This window comes from Rana temporaria, chromosome 5 (assembly GCF_905171775.1).
Source record: "Rana temporaria chromosome 5, aRanTem1.1, whole genome shotgun sequence".
Taxonomy (NCBI): domain Eukaryota; kingdom Metazoa; phylum Chordata; class Amphibia; order Anura; family Ranidae; genus Rana; species Rana temporaria.
The window spans coordinates 69,184,839-69,196,578 of NC_053493.1; the positions used below are offsets into that span (position 1 = coordinate 69,184,839).

Sequence of the window (11,740 nt, forward strand, 5' to 3'; positions counted from 1 at the left end):
AAGAATTGAGAATTCCAATCAGTGTTTAAACTCTAATCAAGAAGTGAAAAATTAGGGGTTCTGTTGAAACCAAACCACAGTCAGGTAGAGCAACTAAAATTTCAGTCACAACTGCCAGGAAAATTGTTCGGGATGCAAAGAAAAACCCACAAATAACGTCAGGTGAAACACAGGACTCTCTGAAAACGTGGTGTGGCTGTTCCAAGATGCACAATAATGAGGCACTTGAAGAAAGATGGGCTGCATGGTCGAGTCTGGGGCTGCAAATAACGATTATTTTCATAATCGATTAGTTGTCGATTAATCGATTAGTTGTTTCGGCCCTAGTCGAGTTGCCAGAAGAAAGCCATTACTACATGCCTCAAACCTTCTGGCACAAAGTAATTTGTAGTGAAGAGTCCAAAATGTTGCTTTTTGGCCACAACCATAAAACGCTACATTTGAAAAGGAATCAACGCCGCCTATGATGAAAGGTAAACCATTGCTACTGTGAAACACGGAGATGGATCGCTGATGTTTTGGAGATGTGCGAGTTATAAAGGACATTTGGTCAAAATTGATGGCAAGATGAATGCAGTATGTTATTAAAAAATACTGGAGGAACATTTGCATTCATCAGCCAGGAAGCTGTGCATGGAACGTACTTGGACATTCCAACATGACAATGATCCAAAACACAAGGCCAAGTCGACCGGTCATTGGCTACAGCAGATTAAAGTGAAGGTTCTGGAGTGGCCACCTCAGTCTCCTGATCTCAATATCATTGAGCCACTCTGGGGAGATCTCAAACGTGCAGTTCATGCAAGACAGCCCAAGAATTTACAGGAACTTGAGGCTTTTTGCCAAGAGGAATGGGCAGCTTTACCATCTGAGAAGATACAGAGCCTCATCCACAAATACCACAAAAGACTTCAATCTGTTAAAGGGGTTAGTAAAAGGGGGCAATACACGGTATTAAGAACTGGGGTATGTAAACTTTTGATCAGGGTCATTTGGGTAGTTTCTGTTGTGAATATGATTTAAAAAGAGTAAACACATTGGATTGATAATAAATGGCTTCAGCCAAACACTAACCACGAGTGAAAAAAAAGTTTTTGTGTTATCATTCATATTCTAAATTCTTGAAAAATGGCCAAGAAATCATAAATTCTGCCAGGGTATGTAAACTTAGACTGAAACTGAGACATTTCCTGGTCCGCAGCTACAGAGATCGGGAAATGTCTCAGTGCCTGTAATTGGCGCTGCGCTCTGTCTGCTTCCCGGCAGGCTCGGGCACGTGGAGTTGTGAACACGTCCCAAGCTCATCCTTAGTCCTGAGCAGCGCACGGAGATTCGTTGGGGGCCACAAAAGATAATACATCCAAATAATACGCCCAAGCTCATCCTTAGACTCCCTTCACCACACACAGCAGTGTGCAGGCAAGTTTTTTTTTTTTTATTGAGAAGCATATATTGTAAAATTTCAGTCAATGTCAGTTGGTCTAAATCAGCTATAAATATATTTGGTGCCATGTTTCTGTTCATATTTTTTTACTTAAAAGTTGACAGAGGTTTGGCAATTTTACGATCACATATGCTTTTATTGTGTATTACTAAGCTGTGCCATGATATACTGTATGTTTATTTCCCCTGCGTGGGATCATTAATGTTGTTCTTACCTTTCAAATATTTCAATAAAAAAAGATTGCACTAAAAAGTTGACAGACAACCTTTATTACAATAATATGTAATGTACTTTACAATGTTCCTGATATATTTCAGCTTCCTGGATTTTCTTTTTCATCTGGCCTTCAGATATGAAAGCCTGAGTGATTTAAAGCAGAGTTCCACCCAAGAATGGAACTTCCGCTTTCGGAATCCTCCCCCCCTCCGCTGTCACATTTGCCACCTTTCAGGGGGAGGGGGAGCAGATACCTGTCTAAGTCAGGTATTTGCTCCGCTTTCCAGGCATAGATAACCACAGTAGCCGCAGATATCTGTGCCATGTCACCCCCCACGCTGTCTTCTGGGAGACACACAGGTCCCAGAAGACAACAGGGACCAGTAAGGACGCGCAGTGCGACTCGCGCATGCGCAGTAGGGAACCAGGCTGTAAAGCCGCAAGGCTTCACTTCCTGATTCCATTAGCCAAGATGGAGGCGCCTCCACCTGAGAGCCGAGGGACAGATCGGCTTCGGGTGCCGACATTGCCGGCGCCCTGGACAGATAAGTGTCCATATTTAAAAAGTCAGCAGCTGCTTATCCTTTTCCCTTTTTTTTTTGCTGCTTTTGTGTTTGTTTGAATCAGTCACCTTGAAACCAGTCAATTTGTACTGCTTATGTCAAATGTTTGTATACACCCGTGTGCTGTACTTGTTGCGTCCACATATATTGTATCACTGCATACTGTATGTCCTTATTTTCATTTTATACAATAAAACACCACGCTGTTTGTAAAAAAAAAAAGTCAGCAGCTGCAGTATTTGTAGCGGCTGACTTTAAAAAAAAAAATAAAAATTCCGCTTTAACACCTGTTTGGATTTGTCATCCATGTGTCAAAATGAAAAGTATGCCATTTGCCTAAATTTGGTCCTATTTGAAAAAAGTTTGGACACCCCTGTACAATGCGGTCCTTACAGCTTTGTATTGCCAGTGTCCAATCTCCCGAAAGGCAGCAGCATAACCCTACATTCCTGAATAGTATCCTGTGTCCTGTTTAATTAAGTAATTACATTGAATTACTGGGTGAGCTCCACAAAAACTGGAGCGTGCAAAATCTGGTGCAGCTGTACATGGTAGCCAATCAGCTTCTAACCTCAGTTTGTTCAGCTTTGACAATAAAACCTGGAAGCTGATTGGTTTCTATGCAGAGCTGCACTCACCAGCTTTAGTAAATACCCCTCCCCCTGCAACAACTGTCATTAACTTACATCTTACATACTATGTTAAACATTGATCAGAAATGAAAGTGAATTCATTGACAATGTCATAACATTCTATTAATATCAAATAAGTGTTCTACTCATCAAACTATATTCTGGAGTGTTTCAGCCAGCTAGGAAGCAAAGGTTCCCGGCTCTGTCCGCTGACCTTTTCTGACCAGTTCAGAGTTGTCAGAATTCTGGCTAAAATGCTAGGTAAACAACTGATCAAGCACAGTTCTTTGCTTGATCAACTCAAGTGGAAGACATTAGGAATTTAACAGACTCATGGGGATTGATTTACCAAAACTAGAGTGTGCAAAATCTGGTGCAGCTCTGCATAGACACCAATCAACTTCCAGGTCCGTGGAGCCTTGCTGGCCTGCAGGATACGATGATTACTGCTAGTGTCTATAGCTGCTGGCAGTAATTGCATGCAACAAAATCCGAAAGGTTGGTTGTACCCAAGTCGATGGATAGATGGATCGACTTGTGTACAATGAAGCCTGCCCATACATGGATCAGAATTGTTTTTCTTTTTCGTTAAGTTGGAGCTAGTTATTGAATCTGTGAGATAATAAAACATTTATTAATATAAATTAGACAACCAATGCACATGCACTGAAGACAGTTATATGGTCTTACCTTGCAAACCGGGCACTGCCAGTGATTACTGCTATCCCTGAGTTTCATATCATCAGGTAAACACTTAGGATGGTACACACGAAAACATTGGTCACATATCATCACCTCTCCAGGTAAATGACATTCAAAACAGTACCAGTCATGAGTTTCTGTCTCCCAGTCCTAGGAGAAACACAATGTTATTTGGATACAGGGCAAGTCTGCTTAAGGGGTTAAGCAGCAAATATAAAATTTACAGTAGACATTAGCAATACCAGATGTGTTGCATTCATAATTAGAATGTTGCCCTCTCAGGGGGGAAAGAGCCTGCAATGTGTTGCTTTTGTAATTCTGGACAACAAATAAACTACAGGTCTGTTTTATCCCCACGTCTTGCATGAGCACATAGGCAAAGCAAATATCACGTCTATATATTTTGATCAGGGGGGAAAGGATACCCGTTTATTAAAATAGAAACCATATAAAACTGAAGTTTGCAAAAAGCAGAAGAAAAATCCATATTAAGGGACAGCCCTTTTTATTGTAATCCTGTTGTATATACTAAGGGCCAAACCTATTTTTTTAGCCTGTGCTATGTACCATTCAGTGCCTAAACATAAATTAACTTTAAACGCTGCTTTGCTGCTGCCCCCAAAATGTCACAACCCAATATTAACTGTACATTTGATGGCATCTTTCTCACCCTGGAGCCTGCTGACCAGTCAGTCAAACCCAAGAGCGGCACTGTGGGGTACCAGGGAGCAAGTCATGTATCAGGCCTGTAGAGTTAATTTCATCCAAATGTTTTTTTATTCAAGAAAGATCACATCACAAAATGGTGTAGTGCAATGTTTTGGAGCCACAAGGTATCCCATTGTCAGGCATGTGATGTCATTGGATGCCTGACAAAGGAGTCCTGCATGGCTCCAAAACGTTGCACTACACCGTTTTGTATAAAAAAACGTTTGGACGAGACTGACGATTCTTGGTGTGCTGGCGAATATCTATATACTGTATTGGTTCTAGTATCCAGCTGCCGGTTGCTACAGCACCCAGAACCCTAAATGCTTATTTCAGGAGCGTGTGTGATGGGAATATGGACTATGTATAGGGCTTGGGACACAGCACATACAATAAGGGTAAGTTTAAGCACTGGAGGGTGTATAGCACACAGTGGATTAGTAGCTTTGGCTTTACAAAAGAAAAAACAGGTTTGATTTAGGATAATGAAATGCACGGTGGTGATTGTCTTTAAAAAGGTAATTGTGGCTAAGTAGTACTCCAACAAATGTAACATTTGCCTTGCATTCCTCCTGATAGGCTGTAGTGCACATGCGACATTGCCTAGGCGCTCCTGTAGCCTCATAGCTACATCTCTGCAGTGTGAAATGATCCAAGTCAGATGCTACCCATTCCTGCTTCTTGTGACTGCTATCAGAGATATGGAATGTCTACCTGAGCACTGGCAGCATTGCTCTTTGCTTCTCCGAGTCAGATCCCTACCATTCCTTTCTCCGACAACTTCTATTGGAGATTTGGAGTGTCTGCCTGACCAATGAAGCACATCGCAGTGAAATGACCTCCCTGTACCTACTTCAGGCAGTCTTTAGATCCGTTTTTTCCTACTGCTTCTAGATCATTTTTCTTATCAGGCATTACCCACCAGTTCTGACAGGAGAAAGCAAAGCCCTGTCTTTATTATGATCTGATGACCTCCTCTTCCTGCCTTTAAAACACCCCTGCATATCCATGCACACACAAAAAAAAAAAAAAAAAAAACACGGCCAGTGGATCTAGGAGAAGCAGAGTTTTAGCAGAAAAATAAAAAAACGCTTGCCTCACCGAAGAGTGTTTAGTACTTTAGCATTTATTCATTTCAATGGCCAGAGTTAGATATTATTCTGGTTAATGGAATAATTAACGCCCAAGAACATGACGTGCCTAAACGAGTCACACAAGTTTCCAAGTGTCGAGCGCCTTTTTTGCCAAAACTCTGCTGCCAGGAAGCAAAAAAAAAAAAAAAAAAGATCCAATTCCCCCATCCGCACACTCAGTGGGTATGAGGGAATCACTCCCACTGTGCCATTATACTCTGACAGGGAGGAGACTCCCCCACTATCAGAACACACTGATCAGTGCTGCAGGCAACTGCTCAGTTGGGAAAAAAACAACATGCTGGTTGTACAGAAATTGATCAGTAGATCCACTTCTGTACAACCAGCCTGCTCATACATGGAAATTTGGCCAGCCTCTGCTGAACAGGTCGAATTCCGATCCATGCATGGTCGCCTTAATATATAGAACTTACAAAAGGACATTCTGTAGCTGCTCTATTTTGCTTTGATCCAGTCTCTCATCCATTCAAGAAAGTCAACATAAAAATGGAGGTGCAAACTATTGCTGGCAACTATTCCTGTCCTTAAGCCCTGGTTCACACTGGGCTGCGGGAGTGAAGCCGTGCGAGTTTAGCTGAACTCGCACGATTTCACTCCCGCTGGCAGTCCCGATTTCGGCCGCGATTTAAGAGACATCTGTGCAGGTTTCTGCACACATGTCTATGTAAATCGCGGCCCTAAATCGCAAAAAGTAGTACAGGAACTACTTTTGGAAATCGGTGCAGCGCCGCAGATGCGGAGTCGCACCGATTAGGACGGTGTCATTGCCGACAATTGCCGGCAAATGCCGCCGATTTGAGATGGGATTTCACAAGTGAAATCGCATCTCAAATCGAACCAAATCGTACCCAGTGTGAACCTGGGCTGAACCCTACTCCTGATGACATAGCTAGTGAAAAATAAACCAGGGACATTTGCTGCCCACTCATTTTTCTAAGTCCTCGAAGGCACCTGTAAGGATAGCAAGGGTACAAGAGGTGTCTAAGCACTGTCGCATGTGTGTGGGCTCTGAGGATTCTACTTGGGAATGATAAGCCAAAAGGTACCATAGTTTTACCGATTTGTCACATTGACCTGTACCAGTGAATCCTGTTACACAGCCACACTTTTTATTTTAGGTAGGCCTGCTTCAATGACACCCCCTTTCCAAGCACCACCACCTAATTTAAGATTAAAATATTACTCTGGGTGGCTAGACAAAGAATATCCCTTTCCCACATGCCATAATGGCACAAAAAACAGAAAGACAAAATACACATGCAACTCATTACAGGCTCTACCTCTTCTGAAAGGTTACAGAATGCTGGAGTCTACAGTCTAGATGTTCTTAGAACCCTATTATAATATTAGTGAGAGAATTCAATTGGGGCTAATTTTAGTTTTCCCCCCGCTAATTACCCCCAAGAGATCTCGTTTCCCACACTTTAGCGATCTACTTATTTATGGACATTGCAGCCCCAATACTCCAACTAAGGAAATGACAAAGAAATTGTTGGTTTACATACTTGCGAAGCTTGATATCAAAGCACTTTAACAAACCTCAGGTGAATTCACTGATTTTCCCTCTCTTCCTGGAATTTGGTGATGTTTCATCTGCAATAATTTACAAGAGTTTGGTGCTAAACAGAACTGCCATATTCTAGAGGGATTGCAAAATAATTAGAGGCAAAAAAAAAATAACAGTAGTGAAAAGAAACTCTGTCAAAGCAGAGGGCTTCCTCTCTGACAATTAGCCGTATATAAACTCTAAGGTCTGCTGCTTTACAACAATAAACAATTCTCAGGGTGGCACGGAATACAGGTTATATGATGGAAGAACGTCTTCACTGAGCAGAACCTTGCAATAGGAGTCTTCTACGGGACTACAAGCTACAGGCAGATTTAAACAATAAATGGGAAAGGAAATTAGCAGTAAATCTGCAAACTATCTTTAGTTAATTGGGATTTATGGCTAAACCTGCAATGGCACTTTATAGAAGAGTTTCACAGTATGGAATATAAAATAACCAGGAACTGGACAAACGTACTAAAAGAAGAAGGTAAAGGTTGTTAGGATACACAATCACAACGTTGATCACAGACATCGGACAGAATCAAACATTCCAGATGGGTCTTATCATTAAAAAAAATAATTTAAACCAATATACCGGTACATTGTATGAATAGGTCCCAATTTATGAATCCAAATCTCTCTATACTTCTATTTCTGATGTATAAACAATGTAAATAACAGACTCGCAATTAACGTGTTTCCACTGCTCATAATGATAAAGTAATCCATGCAAACAATTATTTTGCCGATTTATAAACACTAATATAAAGGAACGCCGTCAATGGGGACTATTTCTTGGCAATTCAATAGCATATGGCTGCTATGGAAACCGATATTATACAAAAAAATAAATAGAAAAGAAACAAAAAAACTGGAACAGCGTTTAAAGGGGTTGTAAAGGTAAAAATGTTTTCCCCCCTAAATAGCTTCCTTTACCTTAGTGCAGTCCTCCTTCACTTACCTCATCCTTCGATTTTGCTTTTAAATGTCCTCATTTCTTCTGAGAAATCCTCACTTCCTGTTCTTCTGTCTGTAACTCCACACAGTAATGCGAGGCTTTCTCCCTGGTGTGGAGTGTCTTGCTTGCCCCCTCCCTTGAACTAGTGGAGAGTCAGGACGCCCACTAACACACAGCTCCTTTCTCTATCTGCAACGTAGGGAGCATCCTGACTCTCCTGTAGTCCAAGGGAGGGGGCGAGCACGACACTTCACACCAGGGAGAAAGTGTTGCATTACTGTGTGGAGTTACAGACAGAAGAACAGGAAGTGAGGATTTCTCTGAAGAAATAAGGACATTTAAAAGCAAAATAGAAGGATGAGGTAAGTGAAGGAGGACTGCACTATGGCAAAGGAAGCTATTTAGGGAAAAAAAAAAAAAAAAATGACCTTCACAACCCCTTTAAGTACCAAAAAAAAAAAAAAAAAAATGATAAGGAAAAAGAAAGAAAATGCCCTTTCATACTCTAGTCCTTTTTTTAACCTTTTTTCATGACTGTACTTTTTACTGACTGTATTCCATAGTCATAGCTGCAGCCTGACTGTGAATGAAAAACAGTGGCAGTTGCCACCTGAAGACTGATTGTAAACAAACCACCTGTGATCACATCACATAGAAGGTTAGTGTAAAGGTTGTCAGTGACAGTGTGCAGGTATGTGCTTCTAGTTCCACAATGGAGCACAGAATAATGTTCTCTCTGCATAGAGACCTATGCCTGAGAATGCCATTTTAGTAAGTCCTCAAGTCCAACCAGATCATCTTAACCACTTGATTACCGAGCCTGTTTTTCAGATTCGGTGTTTACGAGACTAAAACATTTTTTTTTTGCTATAAAATTACTTAAAACACCCAAACATTATATATATATATATATTTTTTTTTCTAACACCCTAGAGAATAAAATGGCAGTCATTGCAATACTTTTTGTCACATCGTATTTGCGCAACGGTCTTACAAGCGCACTTTTTTTGGGAAAAAAAACACTTTTTTGAATTAAAAAATAAGACAACAATAAATTTTGCCCAATTTTTTTATATATTGTGAAAGATAATGTTACGCAGAGTAAAATGATACCCAACATGTCATGCTTAAAAATTGCGCCCGCTCGTGGCATGACGTCAAACTTTTACCCTTAAAAATCTCTATAGGCGACGTTTAAAAAATTCTACGGGTTGCATTTTTTGAGTGACAGAGTAGGTCTAGGGCTAGAATTATTGCTCTCGCTCTCGCTCCATGTGAATGGAGCCTTAAATGCAAGAAAAAAAAAATATTTGAAACTGTCATTTTTTCAAATGACAAAAAAAAAAAAATTTTGCTTTAAGACGCTGGGCGGGACTGACGTTTTGACGTCACTTCCGCCCAGCAGAGCTATGGGGACGGGTGAAGGAAATTTTTCCCTTACTCGCAACCACAGTCAACAGCCGAACAGTCCCGATCGCCTCCGCCGCTACCGACGGCAACGGCGGGAGGGGCCCTCTCCCGCCACCGATAACGGCGATCTCGCGGCGAATCCGCCGCGGAGACCGCCGTTATCGTTTACAGGACCGTTGCCACTAAAGATGGATACTTTGGTTGTGGCAGCAGCTGCTGCCGTTACCGAGATATCCATCTTTAAAAACAGGACGTCTTTTGACTATGGGCCAGTAACCAAGTGGTTAAAGTGGTTGTTTACTCTGGGGAAAAATTAACAAAAGTCAGCAGCTACAAATCCTGCAGCTGCTGTCTTTTAATAAAACGATACTTACCTTTCCGGGGGTCCAACGCTGACCTCACCCAGGCTAGTTCTTCACTAGTCTTTGGGTTCCCAGCATCGGCATGCTAACTGTGGGCAAGCTGGCTATGCTGCTTTCTGCTTCACAGATGGCTGCCGACTGCGCATGCACGAACCGCGTTGCGCTTTGTGAATGGTCTGGCAGTCTTCTGGGACCTGTGACATGTCCCAAAAGTTGACAGGAAGGAAGGGGGAGAGGAAAGGAGACTACCTGTAAAAATTCTGTACCTGATCCTACCCAAAATGATATGCCAAATATGAGGAGGAGGAGGATTTAAAGCAGAACTTCCACCTCAATAATGACATACATAGGAAGATCTAACTTTCACAGTGACGATTATCCATCAATGTGAGTAAATGGACCATTTGCACATTCTCCCCCCCCCCCCCCCCCCGTTTTTTTAAATTATTCTAGATGCTTGAATAATGACCGTATCATAAGGAACATAAATATCCAACCAAAAAAGAGAGTATTATAATCCCATTAACGAATAAACACTGAACCGAAATGGGTAGATTCTGTAAAACTGCAGAAAAGAACATTTGTTGTTGCCCATATAAACTCATCATGATTCACTGTTTATTTCAATTGTTAATTGCATGCAGCTTTAGAGCCCTTTCACACTGGTGCGTTTTCGCGGTAAAAATAGCGCTATTAAAACGCTCCTCTCCATTGAAATGAACTGAAAACGCCGTAAAAACGTGGTAAAATAGCGGTGTTTTACCGCTATTTTAACGCTCCACTATAGGCGTTTCCAGTGTGAAAGGGGTCTTCGTTGCCATTTCTTTCTCTCCAGTTTTAATGAATCAAAACCAAAATGTCCTTTAATTGAAGATGAAAAAATAAAACCCCATTCATGAAATCTGAGCTAGGCACATATATCTGTAGTGTTTACTTATCTCTCTCCAAAGCCCTAAGTCCCGTGTCTTTTTGCTGCTCCGTTCCAATTTTTTTAGCATGATAATTTCTGACAAGCTCTCCGACACAGGAGATTAAAGCAGCTGAAAATTTGTGTCGGGGAGGGAACTTATGGCCCGTACACGTGATCCGAAAATCGGACGAAAAATAACGCTTTTGAAGCGATCGTACGATAATCGCATTGTTAGTACAGAGCTTTCGAGAGCTGATCACAAGAGTTCATCTGATCACACAAACACGAAAAATGTTCTTGTACGATTTTCGTTTAATCAGTACAGTTGTTTTCCGAAAATACAATAGAAACACTACAACACATGACATCACTTGTTATTTTTTATTGTGTCGTACGAGAATTTTGTCACTTTAGTCTCGATATGAGACTAGCATGCAAAAAAACAAAACAATAAACAAGGAGCTTGTCTATTCATAGCACAGCTCTGCAAGTTTCTTCGTTCCTCTCTCTATGTGGAGTAGGGGTGTGTGCCTTTCCTCCAATCAGCTCACACATAGTGTATGCCCAGACTCCACACCCACTGCTGAAACAGGGGAAAAAATTGTAACACCATGTGCACTAAAAAATTTAGAAAGCTGAAGACAGCAGATTTACATGTATAACTTATATAGGGAAATGTGTTTAATCTCTGTGTATCATTTGAGGCTATTCACTTCACTAGATATATGTAAAGGGTTTACATCCACTTTAACCAAACTTGCCAAGTATGCACAGAGGGCATACAATGCATTGCTCCAAGACTCAATTCTATCCCAGTCACTAATCCTCAAATATCATAACTGTTTTGATCTGACAGATCAAACCTGAAATGCAGTCTGTTTGTGACCAGCATTACATTTAAAGCTAAATTAGGCATTTTCCAAACATAGTTACATAGGCTTCCACATACTTTGCCCCAATGTATACATTTTCAATCACTTGTCAGACAAACATCTATATATATCTTCAATCACTCATTAGACATACACCCACTGTATTGCATCAGACTCTGCATACACAGCGCAGAGACATAATGAGGATGAAGGGGATAAGGAGCTAATTATATGCGAGTCTGTGAAAGGGGAGAGGA

The 11,740-nt window shown here is 41.2% G+C and overlaps 1 protein-coding gene across 4 annotated transcripts in view; it reads right to left on the reverse strand.

The window, feature by feature from the left end:
* The window catches only part of ZMYND11 (zinc finger MYND-type containing 11), a 128,778-nt gene that overhangs the window by 45,550 nt on the left and 71,488 nt on the right, over nucleotides 1-11,740 (reverse strand). For all 4 annotated transcript variants that reach the window (XM_040352685.1, XM_040352686.1, XM_040352689.1 and 1 more), the window contains 2 exons: nucleotides 6,959-7,012; nucleotides 3,546-3,707 (listed from right to left, as the gene is read on the reverse strand). In XM_040352685.1, coding sequence (XP_040208619.1) covers nucleotides 3,546-3,707; nucleotides 6,959-7,012 — 216 coding nt within the window. The remainder of the gene's footprint in view (nucleotides 1-3,545; nucleotides 3,708-6,958; nucleotides 7,013-11,740) is intronic.